This window comes from Magnolia sinica, chromosome 11 (genome assembly GCF_029962835.1).
Source record: "Magnolia sinica isolate HGM2019 chromosome 11, MsV1, whole genome shotgun sequence".
NCBI classification, from domain to species: domain Eukaryota; kingdom Viridiplantae; phylum Streptophyta; class Magnoliopsida; order Magnoliales; family Magnoliaceae; genus Magnolia; species Magnolia sinica.
Genome location: NC_080583.1, coordinates 5,134,517 through 5,158,452, shown reverse-complemented (window position 1 = coordinate 5,158,452; position 23,936 = coordinate 5,134,517). Strand labels below are relative to the sequence as shown.

The following is a 23,936-nucleotide window of genomic DNA, read 5'->3' as shown; positions in this document are numbered from 1 at the left end:
GATGATATGAATTCACAGACTAAAGTCTCCCTGTGTCATGTTGCAATACGTCTGTTCCATATTCATCATCTACAAATGGTCTAATCTTTCAATCTCCTGAAATTATTGTCCATTCCCATCTGGATTTTAAAACACTATCCCAGATTCTGTTCGGGTTTGACAGCTACACCATGATTCCGGAACAGTACATGTTTGGGTTTGCAAAAACCCAAATGGAGAAATTTTCTCTAATGAAAGATGGACATCCATTTCTAAACTCATTGGGAACAGTTTTTCACCACATAAGAACAAAGAGAACTGATATTTAAAATAATTTTTTTTTGAAAAAAAAAAAAAAAAAGGATCCACACATCACAAAACAGATCAAATAACATATCATCAGCCTTTTTCTTCCTTTTTTTTTTTTTTTTTCACAAATACAATGTTTAAGGGACACCATATACATAGAGGTATTTAAGGGGCATGATGCAATTACAATATGTTACTGACCGGCAGATTTCAATTAAAAATGCATACCATTGATAGGCCAATCATAATATGCAAATCACATTCATAGACCAATCATTACCATCTGAATTCTCTGGTTGAGTTCTGGCTCAGACCATCTAAGTGAATTTGACAGTCATTAATTTGAAGTTTATGATCCTTCAATCAGTCAGTTGGATGGTCTGGATCGATACATACAGCAGATAACCACCGCCATTGTGAAATGGCTTGAATAGCCACCATGTGAACAACCCGGTGCTCGTCACTTTCTGTGGAAGAACTCCACTTGGGATATATTTGTTTCATTGTTGCATCCGTGCAATTGCAAGATGATTGCAGAGGCCTGCAAGCTTGCACTGAAGATCAGACAATCCCATGGTCGAGCGCATGGATAAAGGCCCACTGGACTAGCCACTTCTGATCTCTACCTAACAAGATATCAAGTGCAGCTTGAAGGGGTCCTTACTCTTGCTCGGATGGTAGACTCTCGGGAGTTTCAACACCCGGTCAAGGGTTCGAGTACCCATAGGTGGTGAAATTCCACTAGCGTGAGTGTGTGGGGTGTGGGGTGTGTGTGCATTTGTATAAAAAAAAAAAAAAAAAAAAGTGTGCAGCTTGAAGTGTAACCATGGTAAGATCTTGTTGGAAGGATGAACGTGTCTGAAGGTGCAATAGGGGAAAAACAGGACCACAATCGATGGATGGTGGGTGTATCTTAGGCTGCCACATCATTCTTTTGAAGATGCTGTTTCTCTTGCAGTTGGCAGAGCTCCTGGAATCTTGCAAAACTGCACGAAACAAGAGGAATTCAGCAATATAGTTTCCAAGCGTTGGATCCCAAAAAAAAAAAAGAAGAAGAAGAGGAAGAAGAAGAAAAAGAGGAGAAAAGAAAAGAGGACAACACAAGAGAGAGGGAGGGAAAACTGAGGTGAGAGGTGCCTCCAGCCTATAGAAGTCCACGTGGAACCAGTAAACCACTACTTTTAGATCGTCCCACATGCAAACTCTCTTGCATCGCACCTTAGTAATACACAAACTGCTCTTATATTTTTAATGAGGAATACCGAACTTTCAAAGGTTCAAGGACCATTGGGGTGAGTTCTATGGGAAGAAACATGCATGCAAGCATTTTTCTACCCACTCATAGAAGAAATCGAATACATGCAACCACATTGCTGGAACTTTTCTATAGGCCTGTCAATGGGACTGGAGTTTGAGCTGGTAAGCTTAGCTGGAGTTTGGGCCTATGTGAAATTAAGATTTTACTTGGGCCTGAGCCTCGCTCACTGGCATCCCTACCTTTATACAACCACATCATGAATCTTTTAACAGACGTATGCTTTTAACATACATATGCCTCTGTTACCATCCATGTGGGTGATTCACGAGTATGTGTCCATGTAGTAGGATATTGTATTCTCAAAGTTACACCTATTTCAAGATGAGATTGTGTAGCTTCGAGCAAATAGTAATCTATTTCTTCATAGAATCAATAACTCGTCTTGGTATTGGAGCATGTATTGTCCCATTCCAAGACCTGCAGACCAAATGATACATTCTGCTTGTCATCTGTATTGGTGTGAATTTTGACTGACTTCATGCCACATGAGAGAGGTACAATATGTTTTCTATCGCTGGGTTGAAAGATGGACACAAATACTATGGGAGAGAATGGATGCATATTGGACAGTTTTCTAAAACATTTTCCAAGCCAGGCACCACTGTCCGGATGACTGATCCAGGGAAAGTGATTTCATCAAATAACAGCATATAGAGATACACAATGAGCAAATAAATAAGACAGATTCAGAAAGTTGGGGCTTGAAAATCCTACGAGTGTGTACAGGCTACCCCTCTAACATTACCACACAGGTGCAAGATCCAAGCTATCCATCAGGTGGCCCTGTAGCAATTAGCATCGTTGCTCTGCCACAAAGATCATGACGGTCCACTTTTAGGTGGGCTGCCCCTTATAAAATAAATGGGCAGATAAAAGACTTCGGAAGTTTTCTCATCCGTCCATTTGTATCTAACATTGTGAGGCATGTGATGGATGGACCAACATGATCTTGGAGTCGGGGTTTCTACATGGAGAGTCCCACTTGATGAGCAGCAGGAATCTCACATCCATGTCATGTGTTGGACATATGGTAGCATGTCGAGGGACTGCCTTATACATGCATTTGGGATTAGCAAACCTCCAGGAAGTTTGAAAAAAATAGTCCACAAGGGAGGGGGGAAAAAACAAACCTTTTTAGAAGCACTGTTGGATTATATGGAAACAAATGCTTCTGGTGAAGATTTTCCACAGATTCTTTCAAACAAAGCAAACACTCTTTGGCATTTTCAAAAGCATGTTGTCTGAAAGTCTCGAGCATGCTGCCAGATTTTTGCTTTGTCTTGTTTCTCCTCTCAAATGCCTTAGAGCTTCCAATCCCTTGCATTGATAAAGACGAGAGCTCTGCCTTCCCATGAGAGCCCTGCTCATCCATGCAAACCTTTCTTTTTTTGGACGATATCTCACTTACCTCATTCCCAGTCACCAAAAATTCCACAAAGACATGCCATGATTTGCAAACTATACGCAAGCACCTAGAAAGAAACAAAAATATAATAAAATGCTTACTGCAAGAATTAAAAAAAAATCCTGAAATGGTATGACATCTTATAGATCGCGATGCATCATGGCATGCATTGTGTCCTGATGCCCTTAGTAGTACAAGTGGGGCCCATGGTTGGTGATCCAGACCATTGATCTCATAGTCCATTAATTTAATGCTTATCATTATCCTGAGTCCACCAGCATATTTCTCCCCCATGAGGGAGAAGCATGTTCCATCCCTTCAAAACCAGCCCTAAACATAGCCACTACATTTGCAAGCATCCATATTTGATGGGAATCCACTTCGCTGCTAGAATTCTTACTGGCTAACTAAAAGTATATTTTCTGTCTTCATAAACAAGCCGTTGGTATTGGAGTAGTGGAAAGTGGAAAAGGAAGTACCAAAAGTTTGTCTCTTACGATGTACCATGCTTGTGAACCATACAAATTAGTGCCTCCTTAAGCTTGTAATTATAAAAGATGTTTTATCTTTCTTTATTAGCTATAGGGTTGCATTATAAGAGATATGTCCCTCTCTTTGTTCAAGGAATGAATTTCAGTCTTCTATCCTCTGTATCTCTCTTATATCTTATTTTCTTCTTCAATTATAAGGCTCACCAATCTGCAAGAGAGAGTTGGCTTCCCAACTAAAAGAGATATGGAGAAGAAATTAGAAGTAACCATTTGAGGATGGAGGGTTTTTGGGCTCTTTTTGGAAAATACTAACCAAAGAGTGTTTTGTGTTGATAATTTCCCCAGATAAGCAGTTCGTAGTGTTAAAAACTCCACCTGGTAGCAACGCTCCAGCCAATCCCCTGCCCTGGTAAAGGAGGTTGAACTTTTGCCAAGCAATCAATTAGGCGAAGCTGGCTCAAACAACTAGGAAAGGGCTATGACGATGATAATGAGGGCAACAATGATTAAGCAGCTTCTAGTCAAGAGCTCTACTTAGTCTTTTAATATCAAATTTCACATCTCCCTATAAGCGCAAAACTAAAAGCAACAAGTCATGTACCTTAAAAGATATTGTACACAATGAACTCCTGTATCTTTTGAAATGAGGTAATCAAGAAGCACCAGATGATCATAGTGTAACTGCAAAACAGAAGAAGCATGTTGCTATAAGACAAAAACCAAATAAAATGAAAGAAAAAAAATTGATCTTAAGACTTCATCCGCTATTAAATTATTTAAAAAAAAAAAAAAAGAAAAAAAAAAAAAAAAGAAAAAAAAGAAGAAGAAGAAGAAGAAGAAAAAAAAGCAAGAGTACAACATTCAATTCAACCAGATGGAAAGAAAAGCATGCCAAATATAAAACAATGTTATGATTTGTAGGCCACAGTTCAAATAATTGCAAGATGATATTATAAAAAGCATAGATGCGCAGAAATGGGGCAAGCTATGAAATTTCCATTTTCTATTTGTCATAGAACTTAAGCCATAGATCAATAATTGGCTCAGGTATCTAAAATATCGCAGCTCCATACTATTCTGTCAACAAAAAAAATATACATTGCAAACTTGACAAAAGGTTGTTGCAAAACTTATAAATGATTTACACCCTCCCCTCGCCACATGCGCATGCGCGCACATGCATACATGAGAAATGATCCCCTGCAAGCAGTACCATAAGGAGCCTCATGTGAGCAGACTGTGGGCCAATGTGAGTGGACCTCACCATGATGTGTTGACATTCAATCCAACCATCAGATGTGTCATCTCATGTTAGGCCCAGGAACCAAAGATCAGGCCAATCCAGCACTCAGGTGGACCATGTGATATGGAACACACACCGCTGATTTTTTTTGAAAGGTAAAGAACTATATTGGAAAAGAAGAAAGAATACAACCGTAAGGGAGAATAGAAAGATGCCAATCACACACCGCTGATTTGCATGCGGGGCCCAACAGTGTTGTAAATGTGGAATCCAGGCCCTTCAAATCTTCATCTGTGATGAAGGGTCAAGCCCAAAATTGGATGTTTTTGCAACTTAGGTGGGCCTTGGTGAATATCAAGGGTGGGTATCCACTCCCAACTTGTTTCCTGTGTTTTTGCCCACCTGAGTTTTGGATCAAGCTGATTTTTGGGCCCTCAAGGTAAATTGAGGTGACACATACGATGGTTGGTGTGGATGTCATAAACACATAATGGTGGGGCTCACCCGAGTCAGACTGCACAATGGTTCCATGTGGTAATGCTCGTAGGTAAGGATTACAGGGATGTAAAACCAGATGTTCAGTGATTTTATTACTCAAAACATAGAAGATTACAAGTGGGTTAGAACCATTCTAGAAGTGGGCTATTTGTTGCTCAAATAGAACTGCCAGTCATGGAGATTGTGTTGCCAGATGGCTGTCACCAGTGACATACTTTGCACGACGCTTAATGTATCAACTGATGTTGTAGGCCCTAGAATGTCATGACATGCACAAAAGTGCTTGGTTTTCAACCTTTTATTCCTACTCCCACAGGTAGACTTAATATTGTAGCATCCTTGCTGTACTTTTGGACCCCTGGAATCAGGTGCTACAAAAGATGAATTAATGAGCGGATTATTTGTGCTGCAAAGATTGTTCCAGTACTTTGTTGGTGATATAGCTTGTTGAGGACACTTTTGACACTTCGAACCTCCATCCAACTTGTTCCTGAGGGTGATGTAGTCCTTGGTCTGATGTTGAACTATTGGATTGACTATCTGAGCTATTAAGAGTTCTTGGCTGTGACCAATGAAGCCTGATCTGCACCTGATCTGTTAAAGGGGAAGTAGCTATGTGTGAAAAGAAATATTTGGACACTATGGGTGGCTCAGATTAAGGTTTTGTGAAATTTTACTTGTCAAAAAATGCCCTTCAAGGACAATTAAGACTAGTTTAGAGCCGCCATTCCTTGAACAGGTGTTGTTTTGGGTATCTGAGACCATGGCCACATTTTGAATAGCTTTGAGGCCTTGTCTTCCGTCGTTATCACAGATGAGAACCCTAGGATTTTTATAGAGATTGCGTGGAGGTTGTTGCAAAAATCCACAGCTGTTGAGGAATGCCTGCCATAGGTTGCTTATGAGTGTCAGAATTGACCACGCTGTCTGTGGCTTGCAAGGCTTCTCGTCGTTGTTTTGAAGTATATCAGGCTATGTTGGAAACATTCTTCAGCACTCGTTGTTACAGACAGTGACCTTGGGTTTTCATTGTTGGAGTGCAAAGACATTACCGACCAATTTCCGGAGAGTATGTTCCAACTGTTGAAAACGTGGAGCTGTTGGGACTTGGGACTTTCTAGTGACATTCGTAAATGTCTATTTAAGGTGGTCTGACCTTGCTAAGAAGCTAAGGTCCAGAGTCACATCAAGTACACTGAGGGGGTTTACCAAGCACAGCCCAAGGCAAAGACTTCTGTTCAACAGCATCAAGTAGTGCACCCACTAGATCATCAAGACATGCAACGGGAAGATTTGAGCCTCCCATAGTAGTTACCATGGAAATGGGCAGGCCTCTTGAGGGTACACCAGATTGAACTAGGCACTTACCTAACAATGTGGCTAACCAAGATTGTATTTTCCAGGCCTTCTGGGAATTTCATTCAACCAAAGGACCATTTTGTCATTGTGTTGTCTTGCATTCAGGCAGAAGTTAGCTCTATGCCCTTCTTTTGTGGCCTGAATCCATGATGGGCTTCGTATTCATGTAAAAGCACATAGCCAATGGCATGGGTCAGAATGATGTCTACCCGTTGCATTCCTTTTACACCTAATATGCGTACTTGTCAAGGGTTGCATTAATTTAGGCCTGTAAAAGCAGGCATCCCCTTTATCATGAAGTTAGCGGGTTCGAATGATGCCACAGTGAAGATTGAATAGGCCAGAAGCATTTTCTGGGACTATCATTGGTGTAATTTTCAATTCGGTAGCCACCATCAGATGTTGTTGATAACACGGGGGAGATGACTGACACAGAAAAGGAGTGGTTGATGAGTATACAGACAAACACCCTAGTCTATTGTCGTATGGAGTGATTACATTTAACTAGCATTTACTAGCCAATTTGCACAGCAGTTCATCTACATTCAATGATACGTCGATTCACCCATTTCTTTGTTCCAGTTGAAGGACAAGAACGAGCCTCCCGCGTGTAAGTCTAATGGCAATCCTTTCTCTGAAGTGACACCTCAGGATAATTTTATCGCTTTTTCAAGACTAGCTGCAATTTCAAGTATTCATCTTATTCTGACTACGTAGGTTGTTGACGAACATTTGGCACCTGTTTTTCTCAGGCTTTCAGGACTATCTAGAGTTGGTCACTCTTAAAAGTTTTAAGAATTTCCAAGGGCCGAGAATCAACATTATGTAGGGGAGTAAAGCCGCTGAAAAGATTCAGCTCCTCCAATGAAGGTACCACCTGCACTGAAGACGAAGAAGACTGCCGGGGGATTGACGGGTAGTTAGATCTCGAAGAAGGCAGCACTTTCCACCATGCGTAACAGTTAAAGACTTGTTCACACTGTATAAGAGCGGATCAGAAGGTGAGGGGGAACCTGAGAATACAAGCAAAGGCCCTGCCAAGAGAACAGGTTCAAAAATGTCTATGGTGAGCCATTGGCCGAAAACTTGATCATCACCTCAAATGAGGAAGAATCAAAAGAAGAGGATGAGGAAGAAACAGGTTTGATCCAGAGGCCACCTAAGAAAGCTGGAATAAATGGACCTCCACAAACTGCTCCTGGAAGTCATATGGAGAAAGTTCAATTCACTTGTAAACACCCCAACAGCAAAAGATATGGTTTCCCTCACTACGTGCAACTAATCTTGCCAAACAAATGCCATATAAAAGTGGTGAAGGGAAAATTTTCAAAAATTAAAAATAAAAGAAAAACTATGGGTACACATGTTTATACACATCCAAACAACAAGAATTATATGTGAGGATGGCATTTTCATGCATCTCATGCCAACAATGCATGAATCAATATATGAGGAGTTATGCGATAGATTCACCTCTGCAAGAAATAGATGGAAAAGGTGTATAGGATTAAAAACGCTTGAAATATGAAAGTGTGTATTTCCCTTCACCTCCTCAAAAATCTTGTTGTTTTCTTTGTATGATCTGCATAATTTTAAAAGAAATAGATAAATAAAAATAAGCAGATTTTCATTAACAATCCAGATAATTTTTAAAAAGAAAAGCTTACAGTAGCTCAGCAGTGAAGGGAGAGTGCAGCAGCTGCAAGAGCATTTCAAATAAGAAATCATCCTACAATTGAAGCAAGAGCCAGGTCAATGTTCAAATAAAGCTAAACATGGCCAAACGGAAAATAAAACTAACCGTACTACAAGATAATCTGAAACAACATCAACAACATAAGACACTTTTAAGTGAGGAATTTGTGCTTGTGGAAATCGATGTGATCCTTACAATTCTCTCTCGGCTTCTACATTCCAATCTTGTTACCACACAGGATCTGTGTGGTTCTATGGAGTTCCCCTGAAGCTAGTGGCTTTTGGATGGCTGGTGGGTCGGGATCAAATCCTTACTGTTGACAATCTTAGGAAAAGTGGCATGTACATCCCAAATGTTTGCCTTCTGTCTCCAGGCAAACGAATCTGTAGATCATCTTCTTATCCATTGTCCCTTCACGGCCGATGTATGATGGAGCATTCTTAGGCTCGCAGGTATTTCGTGGGTGATGCCAAAAGCAATGGATGACTTGTTTTGTGCCTAGAACGTAGATTTGGGAGGAGCTATGGGAAAAAAAGAAGTGGTGTATCATTCTCATGGCCATCCTTTGGGCTGTATGGGCGGAAAGAAATAACAGATGCTTTCGCAACAGTAGTGTTTCTTTGGCTGGGGTGTTTCCCAGAGTCTTAGTACTAGTCGGGGATTGGGTGCCTTAATTCCTTTTGGGTTTTGGATCCTTTTCTTGTTTTTCGTCTTTTTTCTGTTTGTTCTTTTTGTGTTCAGCTTTCTAGGGGGTGTTGGTTGCTGCCTTGGGGTAGCCTCTTGTATTTTTTTTCTTTTCTTGTCCTTTTTTTGGTTTTCACTTCTCTTTTGGTTTGTATCTTTCTTTCTTTTCTTTTCAATAAAATTCTCATCTTTATTAAAAAAAAAAAAACGATATATTAGGTTACTCTATTGCGAACTAAAAGAATATTAGATAAATGTTACATGTACAATTCAATTGTAGAGAGAGAGAGAGAGAGAGAGAGAGTTAATGCACACCCCATTGATCGCCAACACAGTTTTAACCTACAATTTCTCATGTTTATCCAGTTTAGGGTTCCATAGGCAACCCCAGTTATCGGTTCTCCAGAAACAGGTATAAATTGAAGTTGAAAGCCTGTGCCAACAGACTAAATCTATTCCAGTCGACAATTTTCAAGACATATGATAAAAGAGCATCGGGAAGAAAATATAAAATTGCATGTAGAGAAGTAGAGATTTTAAAATCATATAGGAATCCAAGCAAATGCACAAATGCTAAACAACCAAATCTCTTCTTCTTTCTTTCTTTCTTTTTTTTTTCTTTTTTTTTTTTTTGGGGGGGGGGGGTTGGGTTTCTCAGATCAGTAGTCAACAACCAAATAGTATTTGAGTGTTTGCCAAAAAAGCCGGAGCTTAAACAAATAACAAACCAAAGATGATGTGCGCAAAGGTGTTTTCAAGGGGGAAAAAAAAAAACTTTGCGGACATGATTTAATCCTTCAAAATAATGCATACCTCGTCCATGTATAGCCGCAAAAAGGAAAGAGCAAAGCTTCCGCAAACTTTCGAGTATGTGCTGTGGTCTACAAAACTTTCAGGAGCCAGATGCCTAAGAAGCCACTCAGAAATTTCCGATAAACCTTTTATACAGGAATGTTCCCTGCTGGTTTGTAGCCCGCAAGTTAGAGTAGAATTTGCAGTTGTACATGTACATTTTCCACCAGTTTCTTCATTGAGGCTGAACAAACTTAAGGAGCACTTGAAATGAAGGAAAATGGCCTGTCTCTGTAAGTGCCGGTCACTTAAATTATATGTTTTTTCTCCACCAGCCATACTTGACCGAAACGGGGATCCTTCTAAATAGTCTTCATGACCATGATGGTCAGAGATGGGTTGGTACAAGAGATCTTCAAAATATTTTTGAAGTAATTGCAACCACAAAACAAGAGTGGAATGTTGCTGATGAATATGAAAACCAAGCCTGATCATTAGCATCTACAGCACACACCGTCTAATTAGTATACAACTTATCTTTAAAATATTATGTTATATACCAAATAGTTGTGGTGCAGAAAATAAAAATAGAAGTCTCAATGCCTTCCACATTGGTATGCAACTCAGGCAGGTTGGATCAGATTGTCAAACTGAGCCTGACCCAACGCAACGCAAATTCCAACCCAAATCCCTCTATACTAGACCCTAAACCAACCAAACCTGACCAGATCCAAATACATGTGATTATTCCCAACACGACCTAATCCGGACTGAACTTGCTCACCCCCAACCCAACCCAATTTAAAATCAGGTTGTTGTTTCCCAACCCTAACCCGACCCAAGGACCATGACAACCTGATTGGAACTCAGGTTGGGCAAGTCAAGTTGCAGCCCTACTTGCACAAGCATACAACCCCCAAACCTGCCCGCCCTCACACACAAAAGAAAATAAGTTATCCAGAAAATAAAATCTCTTCATGTTCAGGAAAAAGATAGTGTGTCCATTTCCTTCTCTACACATCAGGTCTTAGATGCAATTAAGCTAAGTAAAATACATGAATAATGGGTTTCCAACAATATTTTTTTTTTTTTTTTTTTTTTAATTTTACACATGCACACACACTCACACTAGTTGAATTTCACCACCTATGGATGCTCGAACCCTTGACCCGGTGTTGAAACTCCTGAGAGTCTACCACCCGAGCAAGAGTAAGGATCCCCGGTTTCCAACAATAGTTCATGCGATGCAAGTATGCTTGCCTTCAAGACTCATCAACAAAGCATTAAAAGTCAATGCTTACCAGCATCTTATGTCTCAAGTATCGAGAAATGCAGTTGCCTTCATAATCTACATGCTCAGAGAAACACCAACACAAAAACTTAGGAACAAGGTTGGTGATTTTAGCAAGGAAAGCAAGCTCATCAAATGAACCACCCACGATTTCCTCCAATAATGTCCGGTCCGCCATGGAACAGCAAAGCTGAAGCAGTGTCCCTAAGAAGACATCCTTCGACCGTGGAGAACAAATGTTTCCATGAGGTAAAGTATCCTTGGAGTTTGCCCATTGTCCACCACTCTGACCAACATAGATCTCATGTAACAAATCCCATGGCACGCTTGGAAAAGAACTGAAAGAATGCAAATATGCTCCTAAAAGTTCGCCATGGTCTTGTTTTAAAGATTTTAGTATGTTGCGTAGAACTCGAAGTAGGCCAGTTGCCGTAACCCAGTTTGCATTTGATAGCTTCGGTCGTAAAATTGAAATGACGCTTGCAGTACCACAGTCTGAATTTGCAGTCCCAGTGGCCTTATCTGTTGTATGGGAGTAATGGCATGATGATCTTTCATCTGGCAGGATAATTGATCTATCTGGCAAAGAGACTGATGAGAATGAATGGATATTCAAAATTGCAGCTTCTAAACTAGCCCACAACAAATGAAGAAATTCCTCCCATTTGCTTCCCTGTAATATTCATTGTTCAGAAGATGAAAACTAAAGCAGAATATATTTCAACTTCTACTGGAGGAGTTCTAAGCAACCTTTCAGAACATACAGATTTCACAAGAAAATTGGAGATGGCGACCAGAACGTTTCCAGCCAAATGTTGAATATACTGACTTTCAACTGTCAGGAAAACCACCTGCCAGAGAAAAGGACACAGTAAGAGACCCAAATGCACATGAAATCTAGCACATGCATAACCGTGACTCATTGTTCTTGTTGAAAACATTAGTAGCCTTAAAACCGAGGTCAAAGATATAACAAAAAGCATGTCCTCCAATTATTGTTTCGACAAGGAACTCCTTTGTCTCATTCATAATTGAAATGTTTTAATAAATTAGTTTGTCTGTTTCCATGGTTTCCAAAGCGCCACATCCACTTACCCAAAAGGGCAATGTTCGTGCTACAAAGATCCTTCATACCCATGCCCCCTGGGAAAACGGACGGCACACATCTTCCCACTTTAGATGGTAGAATTTGTGCCCTTCATTAGATCCCTTCCAAAGAAAGTCTCTTCCAAGTTTATTGAACCTATCCAATACAACTTGCGGGCATTTGAAGAAGGAAAAATAATAAACTAGCATATATGAGAAGGCAGTCTTGATGAGCGTGAGGCGACCCCCAGTTGACAAGCAGCGAGTCTTCCAAAAAGAAAGTTTACTTTCAATTCTCTCAATCACATTGTCCCAAAGATGCAAGGCTGAGCCTACCTTGTAACCGAAACCGACAGCAAGGTAAGAAACATCTTCTTGATTCATATTGATGCCCAACAGCTCACTTCTATCAATGTTGACCTTAAGTCTAGATACCGCCTCAAAGCAAACTACTACTTTGCACAAATTTTCCTCCTTGATTGGATTGGAATCACAGAAAATGATAGTATTGTCTGCAAACTGGAGATGGGAAATCCTTAACTCTTGCCACCCCCCTTGAATCCGTTGATAAGGTCTAACTCTTGGGCTTTAGATAACAACCGGCTAAAAGCTTCTGCAATAATGATGAATAGGAAGTAGGAACGGAGAAAGCAGGTCCCCTTGCCCGAGACCTCTAGAGGGCTTGAAGAAGCCTTTGGGAGATCCGTTCACAAGGTCATAGAATGATGGAAACGAGACACGAGTGGATCCATTGCCTCCACTTTGGCCCGCACCCAATCCAAAGCAACATATAGTTTAGGAAATCTTAGTTAACATGATCATAGGCATTCTCTATGTCAAGCTTGCACAAATTCCCGGAACTACCCTCTTTAAATCTGGAGTCAATGCATTCATGAGCTACAAGAGCGTTGTCAAGGATCTGTCTTCCCAAAACAAAAAAGCTCCTTGGTTCTTTGAAATGGTGCTTCCAATAACTTTTCGAAACCTGGCGGCAAGAATCTCAAAGACAATCTCATACGAACTGCCAATAAGGCTAATGGGCATAAAATCCCTTAACAATTCAACTACCTCCACTTTGGGGATAATAGCGATAAAAGAAGCACCTAGCTCAGAAGAGAGAACGCCCTAGTCTAAAAAGTCCTTTTTACGAATTCTACCACGTCTTACTTCAAGAAGTTCCAAAAAACTTGGAAATAAAAACTATGGGGTAACCATCCAGGCATGGTGCTTTTTCCCTTCACAAGCTTCCCACAACCTCCTTGATTTCTTCAACATTTATTGGCACCCACAAAGATCAGGGCCTTAGCAGATGACCCAGACCCCGAATCCTTGAAGAGAACCTTCCTATACAAGCCTTGTGAACCTTTTTCCTTCAATCATTCCTCTTTATTGATAGTGTCTGGCCCGTATCTGACTTTCTGAACCAAAAGTTTCTTCCCCCACAAAGCTCACACCGTTCAAGATCTCTACAGCTTTGAGCAACTCCTCTTTGGACTTCATTCTAACGAAGGCACAGCCTCTAGGAGATGCAGTTCCCCGATATTGGGGAATCAACACTTCCAGCACCTCTCCTACCTAGCCAAAGACCCGAGAGAAGTTTCCAGGCAGCCATCCCTCGGGGAAGCCACAAATGTAGAGCGTCAGAAGCTCCATCAATATAGAATCAGTAACCCCTCCTCAGTTCGCTCCTTTACTCTGTTTCTTCTCCACCTGAGTCCATTGACTCTCATCCTCTTCTCCCCTCAGAATTTCCACACAGGAAAAGGAGCCAGGAACAGCCTACTCATTCCCCTTACCATCCGATTGAGAACGCGAGAAGTCATCCCTAGCACCTCCTTCTGCTGAGCTCGCACCACCATTTGAATCTCTGGTCATTCTTCCACTGGACAACTCCTCGACCTACCTTTCGGAGGTGACCTACCTCAACCATTTCTCCCACAATTGTCACTCGATCGAACTCTTGTTGATTGCCTAGAAGGATCCCTAGCTAATGTGGCCGCTCTCGCTCTCTCTCAAGTGGCATCTCTCTTAAGTTGGAATCGTGGGCAACTTATCACAAGATAAGTTATGCATAATCAAGATTAGTTAGGAAATTTGTTGGAATTTGTTACAAGGTTGTCGAATAGTTGTAGGGCTTAGTATAAATAGTTGTTTGAAGATCATAAACCAACTTTGATTAAATTTGAATGAAATTTCATTCTTGGAGCAAGAGGCTTGAGAGCCCTTCTTGAATTTGGATAGGTGTTTGGATCAGTGTTTCAAATAACGCCTGTAACGTAGCAGTAGCATACACTACGTAGTGTAGCGTGGTTGTAGTGCTACGTAGCGTCCTAAATAACGTAGCATATGTAGAGTAAGCTACAATGTGTTTTTTTACTATTTTATTTTTTATTACTTTTTTCATGTTTTCTTTGTATCTAATGTTGAGGAATGTGACACTTGTATTGTACTTGATACTTTTAACCTATGGGATTTTTATTTCTTTTCATAATTATGACTTGTGGTTTCAATTGGACATTATTAATTAAAGTAGTTTGCTTATAAAGTTGTTGATGTGATAATTATTTGATTTGGCTTATATATTTGGATTGGCTTTTGATAAATGATAACTAATAAATTGTTTGAAGATGCTTATAATTGATAAAATGAAGCATCTTATAAGCATTTATATTTTTTTTTCCTTTTTTCCACTATTTATTATATTTGTCCTATTTTTAAATTAAAAAATAGAAGTATTGTGTAGTTTACGCTACACGCTATAGAGGGTTGAGCACTACGCATCACGCTACCGCTATTTAAAACACTGGTTTGGATTGAAATTTGCAATCCAAATACTTATTTCCTCTTAATTCCCTTTTTCTTTAATTCCCTTTTTTTAAGATTAAAGGCTGAGGTTCGCTGATCCGTCGATCCCATACGTTATCACCAACTCAATGAGGTACTGAATGTAAGTCAACTCATACAAAAATTGAGCTCAACCCTTTGTTTTAGCTTTAGTGAAGAAAATTTAAAGAAAATCTTTAAATCCAAATAATTCATTTGTAGCAACCCACAAGAGTCGCACCTTCTAATGTAAACTTACCAAAATAGATATGGTATTAGCTAAGGAATTATAACATCCACAAAGTGGATCTGGCCCCCGACAGCATTGATCATTTAAGGCCGGGTTCACAGCCTGCAACAAGAAAGCAAGACAATAAGACTTGACCTTCCCTTTTACCATACATGCAAGATGCAACAAGAAGGAAATGCTTAGAAAGATAAACAGAACAAAATACAGATCAAACTGCAAAGGAACAAAAGGAAACTGACCGAATACAGGATTGGAGAAGGAAAAATGATATTTCATTTATAAGATACTTTCCAATGTAGAAAGCATCTGTAAGGCACAGGGCTGTTCACAGTTTGGCCCCTTAAGAGTACATGCATTGACTGGAAATCAGACTACTGCAATCACCAGGTGGGCTACACCATACATCAGAAGTGGAACTTTGGTCATTTTTATCCAACCGTTCATTTTTTCAGTTCACATGAGTCCCAACTGATAACCATGTCAGGCTGTTTTTGGACCATGACACATACACTGAACATTAGGGCAGGGCCCACCAGATGAATGGACCAGATCTCACACAAACATTCCACTCGAGAATGGGATTAGCATGTTGGATATCTTTGCCTACAATGAATGGCACAAAGCATAATGGTTTTTTATTTTTTTTATTTTTTTTTAAAGACTATTACCATACAGATCCTCATATTGAATATTCCAGCCTTTTCTTCTTCTGTGTCAAAAGATTACATGAATATTTTGTAATAATAATAAAGGAAAATGTGCATGTCTGACCAGTTGCATGATAAGTGCCATCATAACCAGTAGATAAGTTCCCACCAATCATGTGCGTGTAATATCCAACCCGACCAATAGGTTCGCCCCACCATGAGGATCACTTGCCAAAATCAGCTCAATCCACTAATCAGGTGGGCCAAACCATAAAAAACAACAGATAACCAATGGTGTAATAAAAATTACAAGTGTAACCCACCTAATGGGTGGATCAAGCTGATTTTTTGAACAAGGTTATCCTTATGGTGGGGCCAACCTTTTGAATTATTTGGAAGCTGCAAATACATCCCAGGATGGAAACTATAAGCTAGTTGGACAATGGCCTGTTTGGACTGAAGGTAAACTATGGGAAGCATCCAGTTTATGTTGACAAGACGTTTGCACTTGCTTGGAAAGTGGAGGATATAGCGGCATACAGTTTGCCTTTGCATTTCCCTCCTCAAAAGGGGAGTAAAACCTTTTTGAGGGAAAAGAGTTTACTTCTGATGTGACATTTTAAATGGCAATTTTGCAAGGAAAAAAAGGTTTCCCTTTGTGGGATTGCAATCCAAACAATTTCAAATGAAATGTAAAAGGATTTTCCAAAGGGTTTGCTTCCTCTAGAGCTAATGTCAGTTTACCTCCCGCTTATGTCACATTTTTGCTTTCCCTTGCATTCCTTTAGTGTACCTTCAATCCAAAAGGGCCTAAATTACCAAACGATATAACCAATTTGACATGATGATGACAACCATGACAATGCGGATGACAATGACAATGATGATGATGATGATGACGACGATGACGATGATATAAAATGAAAACTCACTTCACTGGAATTGCAGTGATGCTGTTCGCTTGTCCATGCTTTAATTTCTCTAGAAACCTGAACAAACAAATGCAAAAACAAACGTTAAAAATGAAAACAGAGAGAAATATAAAGGGAAAATTTTGAAGATTTCAATCAGTTAAAGGTTGTGTTTGGCTCATGGCCATTTCAGAAGCGACAAAAATTATTTCCAATTCCAGAGTTTCTACTTAATGCAACCAAATTGAAAAAGGGAAATCTCAAATCAGATACATACCTTATAATATCAAACCACAAAGTTTCTTCACAGATGCAACAATTTTGGATTGATATCAAACAGCCTACTAGCTACTATGCTAGTAATCGCAATGCCCCACTCTTCTTCTACCGTAGGCAATGCATCCAGAAAGGGAAGCAACTCATGCTTTGACCCAAGCAAACTAGTTTTACTCACCATTCAATAACCATCGTAACTCCCGAGGAAAAAGTCATTACATGTATGTATTTTCTTAAAGCAAAATAAAACCTAATATAATCTAACCTTCTATTGCTTCTAATTCTAGCCATCTATTTCACCTAAATCTTAAAGTGACCCAAATACCCCTGATTACCATCCAAGGTAGGCTCTATGTAAATTAAACAAAGCTCATTCAAACCATATAAGAATTCCAAGATCTTGGGCTCATTTGGAAACTAATTCAATAGGCTTTCAAATGGGACCAATTTCATATCACTCAGGCATCCTTCAATAACCGAAAACTGGCCCACCAAATACGTGATGAAAATAATATAGGAAAACTGGTTCAACCAACTCTATCTCTAACAACTAAGTACATGACTACAAATGTAATCCATAACACACATTAGGACCACTGATTTTCCATAAGATCAATCTAAACCCTTATAAGTTATTCAAAACTTTAATCTAGATTTTTAGTTGTTATTCAAAACTTTAATCTAGATTTTTAGTTAGTCTAGATCCCCCTTGGATGTGCACACATTAGGGCCACCAATCTTCCATCAAATCAAAATTTAGACCCTCAAAGTTGATCAAACCTTCAATCTAGACCATTGGATGGTCTAGATCGTCCTTGATCACAGCTCTCACACGATGTTTAATCAGCCAGCTAGTGTGGCCCGGATGCACACTACTCTCGGTAGAATCACTAAAAATCGCGAAATGGGAGCAGTTTTATACTATATTAGAAAGCAAGAAAAGCCTCATTCACATCCACAAAAGTATTGTTTCAGGATTCTCGAATTTCTGAAATCACAAAATGGCATGTCAAACGCAGCCCAACGAAGAGAGGGAGAGAGAGAGAGAGAGAGAGAGAGAGAGAGAGAGAGAGAGAAACCTGAGAGAGGAGAATCAGAAGATTCTTCTCCTTTTCCTTTGTTAGAAGAAGAACGGAGTCCATTTCCTGCATCAAAGCGAATCAGGTATGAGAGAAAGAGAGAGAGATGAGGACGTTATAACGGCGGAGAGAGTCGCTGATGAGAGTGTAGAGTCAGAGAGAGAGAGAGCTGACGGTGTAATAACGGCGGAGAGAGTCGTTGATGAGAGCGTTGAGACGGGAGAAGTCGGAGTGGGAAGACATGGGCATTGCTCTGTCGCGACTCCCGACTCAACAATTCGATTCGCCGTGACTCAGTTCTCCTCTTCCAGATCAATGGATACAGTAGGGATGTACCACAGCACGATACGTCGAGACTATATCAGTTGGTTCTGCTGTCGTGTTCGTCGATCCAAGCCCTCCACAAGATGGGCCTCACCTCAATGGAGGATATCTAAGAGGGTCGTGGTTTTTGTGGTGTGCTCCACTAGAGGTTTGTATCACCCTCATTTTTCGGCTCATGCTCTATAATGATCTGGAAAAATAGATGGACGGCTTGGATTAAACACACATATACCATACGGGGCCCACAGAGCATTGTCAGTAGCCACCTCGCTACTGACGCTGTCAGTACGCAATCCGCGTCCCCTGATGGACAGGATGGATGGTACTACCACATCACGGTGGGCCCCACAAGGCTCGCAGGTATACTAATTACCAAGTAACATTTCTTGGAACGCATGGGATCATTCCCCGTGGAAAGAAGATCCACGGAAAAAAATGTACGGCAGAGATCCAAAACTAAAGTGGGCCACACCACATGGAAACGGTGAGGATGGACACGCCCTCCGTTGAAACGTTTGTGGGCCCACCATGATGTTTATAGGCCATCCAATCCAGCCTGATCCAAAACTTCTGTGGGCCCCAAAAACGTTTCAACGGTTGGCGTGTCCATCTGAACTGTTCCCTGTGGTGTGGGCCACCTGAATTTTAGATCTCCTCCATCTTTGAAATTGTCTGCTTAAATGAGATAAAAAAACGGATGAACGTAGTGGATATAACAAAACCAACATGGTGGGCCCCAACAGAGCATGGGTTGCAGGGAAGTCCCGTACATAAGAGCCAATCTGACCCTTCCTTGTCCAAATTGAAGAAAACAAAATCTGAGGGACACCCAAACGCGCCCCTCCGTATTGCAATTTAAAATGGCATCGGTTGAAACCTATTCCATGTCAGCACTCATTCAAAAATGCACCTCTACGAATTCCCTGAGAAAAGCCCGCCAACTCCACGCACTCATCCTAACCGCCACAACGGTCATCAGCCCACCACCCTTCCTCAACAACAACCTACTCTCCATGTATGCCAAATCCAACTCCATCGAAGACGCTCGCCGTGTTTTCGACAAAATGCCTAGTAGAAATCCAGTCTCCTACAATGCCCTCATTGCAGCCTACTCACGAATACCTGGCCAAGCCGTTTCCGCCCTCAGGTTATTTCAGCTAATGGCGATGGAAGGCCTCAGTCCCAGTAGCTCCACCTTCACAAGCCTTCTCCAAGCATCGTCTTCGATTGAAGACCACTCGTATGGCTGTGGGGTCCACACCCAAGTCATCAAATTGGGATTCTTTAATGATCTCCCTGTCCAGACGTCTCTACTCGGGATGTACTCCAATTGCGGGGACTCCGCATCTGCGGACATGGTTTTCAGTATGATGATCGAAAGAGATGCCGTTGCTTGGAATTCTATGATTTTCGGTAACGTGAGGAATGGTTGGATCGAACGAGGCCTGCAGCTGTTCTGCAGCATGGTGCGGGCTGGGTCGGTCCCAACCCACTTCACCTTTTCGATTGCTTTGAATGCTTGTAGCCGACTCGGAGATCAGATTAGCGGGAGAATAATACACTCCCGTATCATCAAATCTGAGTATCCGGCCGATACCCCACTGCAGAATGCCCTGATTGACATGTATTCCAGCTGTGGGGACTCGGAAACCGCTTTCTCTGTTTTTAGAATGATCGAGACACCAGACTTGGTTTCATGGAATTCGATGATAGCTGGGTACTCGGAGAATGGAGATGGAGAGAAGGCAATGGAACTGTTTGTCCGATCACGGCATTCATCTTTAGAAAATCCTGATGAATACACTTTTGCAGCTATTGTTTCTGCAACCGGAGCTTTAGCTGCTCTGAATTATGGGAAACCGCTTCATGCCCATATCAAGAAAGCGGGATTTGAGCATAGTGTTTTTGTCGTGAGTACTCTAATCAACATGTATTTCAAGATTGGTGAAACAGGATCTGCTAGGAAGCTTTTCAATTCGATGTTGGAGAGAGATGCTATACTCTGGACTGAAATGATTTCCGGCCACTCGAGATTGGGTGAGGGTGAAATTGCAGTTGAGCACTTCTGCGGCATGCTAGAGGAAGGCCATAAGGTTGATAGCTTTTCTCTTAGCAGTGTCTTGAGCTCAGCTGCTGATCTCGCAGCTCTAACACAAGGGGAAATGATCCATTCTCTTGTGGTAAAAACAGGACATGAGGCAGATATGTGTGTCTGCGGGAGCCTGGTCGATATGTACGCCAAAAATGGCTACCTCAAAGCCGCTCATTTGGGATTTTCTAGAGTCACAAAACCTGATTTAAAATGCTGGAATTCGATGCTCGGAGGATATGGTCACCATGGAAATGCTGAGCAGGCATTCGAGCTCTTTGATGAGATGGAGAAACAAGGTCTGAGACCCGATCGGGTTACCTTCATCTCGCTGCTATCTGCTTGCAGCCATTGTGGCCTGGTTGAGAAAGGAACATTCTACTGGAATTACATGAAGGAAAACAACATAGCACCAGGCCTAAAACACTACTCTTGCATGGTGAGCCTCTTGAGTCGAGCCGGATTATTGCGGGTTGCAGAGGATTTGATCAAGGAGTCGCCTTTTCACGATGATTTTCCAGAACTATGGAGAATCTTGCTTAGCTCATGCATCATTAACAAGGAGTTGGAGATGGGCGTGCATGCTGCAGAGCGAGTTTTAAGATACGAGCCAGAAGATACTGCAACCCATATACTGCTTTTGAATCTTTACGCGGCCGCAGGGAGATGGGACGCAGTGGCTGAAATGAGAAGAAAAGTAAGAGGATTGGCAACAGAAAAGGATCCTGGGCTTAGCTGGATTGAGGTCCGGAATGAGATTCATGTTTTCTCTGCCGGTGATGAATCCCACCCACAAGTTGGCGATGCCCGTGCTGAAATACAGCAACTGCAAGAAAATATCAGAGGATGGGAGATATCTAACATGATATGAACAGTGAGAGGACTCAAGCCCAGCCATTATTTTCTGCTAAAACCTCCTTCGAAGGGGTTCATGCATCCATTCCTTCTCAGATTTCTGATATTCACCCTCCCCTTTGCATCATAGAATGGGTAAGATCTCTGTCGATCACTTATGACCTGAGACACGGTGGTCTAGACCAAATTGTGAACAGAATACTGGTAAAGTAGTGACAGAATGCAATATTCCTTTAATCCATGGCAACACAGCTTTCAGCTAATTTATATATTGTCCGATCATGCTACAACCGATCAGGCTAAGACATCATGAAAATAATAAGATCTTACAGCGGCACTACCACCAAAGCCATTTTGATTTCACTACTGGGGAAACAGCAGAACTCCCTTTCATCTGGTTGCACTGATGGTCCATCCCACCTCAAGTTATGCACAGGGACAAAAAAATAGGATTATCAGCCTGTCTAGCTATGATGAGCGTGGCCCATGGTTCAATGACTCAGACCATTGATCAGCTGCACTGTGGATGTATTATGCATTGGGATCTCCTGAATATGACAATCTCTAACCTTGTGGTCGGCAAATAAAAGACTGACAGTGATAGGACACAAGCTGGAAGTTGTTCTTCAGCTTAGTGATAGGACACAAACCGGAAGTTGTTCTTCAGTTGACAGTATTTAGGAAAGAATCAGATACCAAAATTAGAGCAATTATGGAGAAGGTGAATCGAGAGAACAGTCTGTCCCAGCATGTTCAGAAATAGTGAAATTTGGAAACTCAGGGTGGATCAGCTTCAGAAGGTTTTAATTCTGGAAAGAGGAGGAAACAGTATTTTAACTCAAAGAGGTACTCTGGAAGAATTTGGTGACAATGAAGGCACTATTGCAGAACCAGGCATAGAAGATTTTCAAACTTTAACAGTGTGTTTGGTTGCACCAAATATCACGAAATTTCGTGATATTTGATGCAACCAAATGCAACCTTAAAGAACAATTTGCAGACTCGGAATGCTTGGAAAGAAATCAAGGTTGAAGAAAAAGTCGATGATAGCCAAGTTACTAGATCCAAAGAACGTTTACAATGAATGGTCTTTTGTGGAATATGAGAGTCAGAAATGCTCCTTCTGTTAGAAGATTGAAAGAACTAGTTATGGGGAATAAAAGAAATCATTTGTAGCTTTGATGGAGCCCAAATTTTTATTTTTTTTTAAAAAAAAAAAGGGCTCAAATCATTCATGAGATTCATTTGGGATGAGGTTTAGGGAATGTTGATGAATATGCAAAAATCTGGTTGTTTTGGTCAGATTCAATTTGGCTTTAGAAGATTGATGGTTCTGATCAGCATGTGACTGTTGAACTGAAGGGATTCTTGGATGGGATCTATCATTCTAACATTGGTTTATGCATAAGTGTATTGTTGCTGAAATGAAATACCTTTGTGGTATTTTAAGTGATTTTTCTGCTAACATATAGAAGCCTTGGCTAGTGCATGGGGATTTTAATACTATGATGGACGGAATCAAAAAATTGGGAGGTTGGGGTCCGGATCTAGTGTCTATATCAGATCTTCGGGAAGCAATCAGAACTAGCGACCTTATCGATGTAGGGTATGTGGGTGGCTGTTTTACTAGGTCCAACAACCAATCAGGTAACAATTGCATATGCACAAGATTAGGCAGCGTTTTATTGAGTTTGTTGGGTTACAGGCAGATAACAAGATATCAAGGTGGAACATCTGACCATTCCCCGTTGCTTGTCCTAAGCGGTTTTGGTTTCTAGAAATGTGCACATTACACTGATTTTCTAAAGTTGTGGAGGAATGTTGGTGTCAGCCAGTTTATGGGTGTGTTGTTAGTGTTAAGCTTAAGAGAATGAAAGATCGCCTTAAATAGTAGACCAAAGAAAGCTTTGGAGGTGCTCTTCTGAACATGAAACAGGCAAAGAATCAGGAACTGGAGGCAAAATTGAAGCATGAATCAAAAATTCAGATGAAAATGCAGCAGTGTGGTTGGCTGAGAGAAGGGAATTGAATAAATGTTTGTTTCAGAGGAGATTTTTTGGCGAAAAAAATCAAAAACGAAATGTTTGCAGAATGGTGATGGGGAGTGGTTCAAAGATAGAGATGTTTAAACAGCAAGGTGTTTCCTTCTTTCAAAATTCGTCTTTTTTTTAATGTAATGGAATCCATTGATGAGTTGTTTGATGTTAATTCTGCTTTAGTACCAATGGAAGGCAATTAAGCTTTATTGGCTTTGGTTTCAGGGGAGAAAATTCAAAATGCAGTATTTGGTATGGATTAAGCACCCGTCCTGGATGGTTTTTCCCCGGGCTTTTATTCTCACTGTTGAGAAATTATTAAGAAAGATATTAGTGCTTTTGTTGTTTTTTTTCAGATAGAAAATTGCCAAGAGTTTTTTTTTTTTTTTGGAGTATTATGGATAATGTTTTTCTAGCTCAGGAAATGGTACATGAACTGAAAAACTAGGGGTGGAAATGTGTTATTCAAGTTGAATATGGGCAAAGGCATATGAC

At 40.8% G+C, this 23,936-nt stretch overlaps 2 protein-coding genes across 16 annotated transcripts; one reads left to right on the top strand and one right to left on the bottom strand.

Annotated features, from left to right (window-relative positions):
- Positions 1–1,069: 1,069 nt before the first annotated feature.
- On the bottom strand, positions 1,070–19,289 carry LOC131218622 (uncharacterized). Of its 15 annotated transcripts, none has more exons than XM_058213272.1 (13): positions 18,312–19,289; positions 18,138–18,203; positions 16,804–16,860; positions 15,234–15,326; positions 11,830–11,916; positions 11,076–11,738; positions 9,796–10,275; positions 8,270–8,331; positions 8,076–8,184; positions 4,104–4,183; positions 3,816–3,926; positions 2,737–3,078; positions 1,070–1,274 (listed from the first exon to the last, which is right to left on the bottom strand). In XM_058213272.1, the coding sequence occupies exons 1-13, from the start codon at positions 18,384–18,386 to the stop codon at positions 1,202–1,204; spliced, it is 2,298 nt and encodes a 765-aa protein (XP_058069255.1). In that variant the 5' UTR covers positions 18,387–19,289; the 3' UTR covers positions 1,070–1,201. The 15 variants fall into 15 exon arrangements, with proteins under 15 accessions (XP_058069255.1, XP_058069257.1, XP_058069256.1 ...); XM_058213274.1 differs by having other exon boundaries at positions 8,151–8,184; XM_058213273.1 differs by having other exon boundaries at positions 8,270–8,301.
- LOC131218624 (pentatricopeptide repeat-containing protein At3g50420) lies at positions 19,286–23,650 on the top strand. The gene has a single exon (XM_058213288.1). The coding sequence runs from the start codon at positions 19,322–19,324 to the stop codon at positions 21,419–21,421; it is 2,100 nt and encodes a 699-aa protein (XP_058069271.1). The 5' UTR covers positions 19,286–19,321; the 3' UTR covers positions 21,422–23,650.
- The last annotated feature ends 286 nt before the right edge of the window (positions 23,651–23,936 follow it).

Coding starts and splice junctions, on each gene's coding strand:
- LOC131218622 (XM_058213272.1), bottom strand. CDS start 18,386: ATGCCCATGTCTTCCCACTCCGACTTCTCCCGTCTCAACGCTCTCATC. Junction 3,927..4,103: donor TGTGTACAATATCTTTTAAG/GTACATGACTTG, acceptor GCTTGGCAAAAG/TTCAACCTCCTTTACCAGGG. Junction 3,079..3,815: donor TCAACACAAAACACTCTTTG/GTTAGTATTTTC, acceptor GTTTCTTTCTAG/GTGCTTGCGTATAGTTTGCA.
- LOC131218624 (XM_058213288.1), top strand. CDS start 19,322: ATGGCATCGGTTGAAACCTATTCCATGTCAGCACTCATTCAAAAATGC.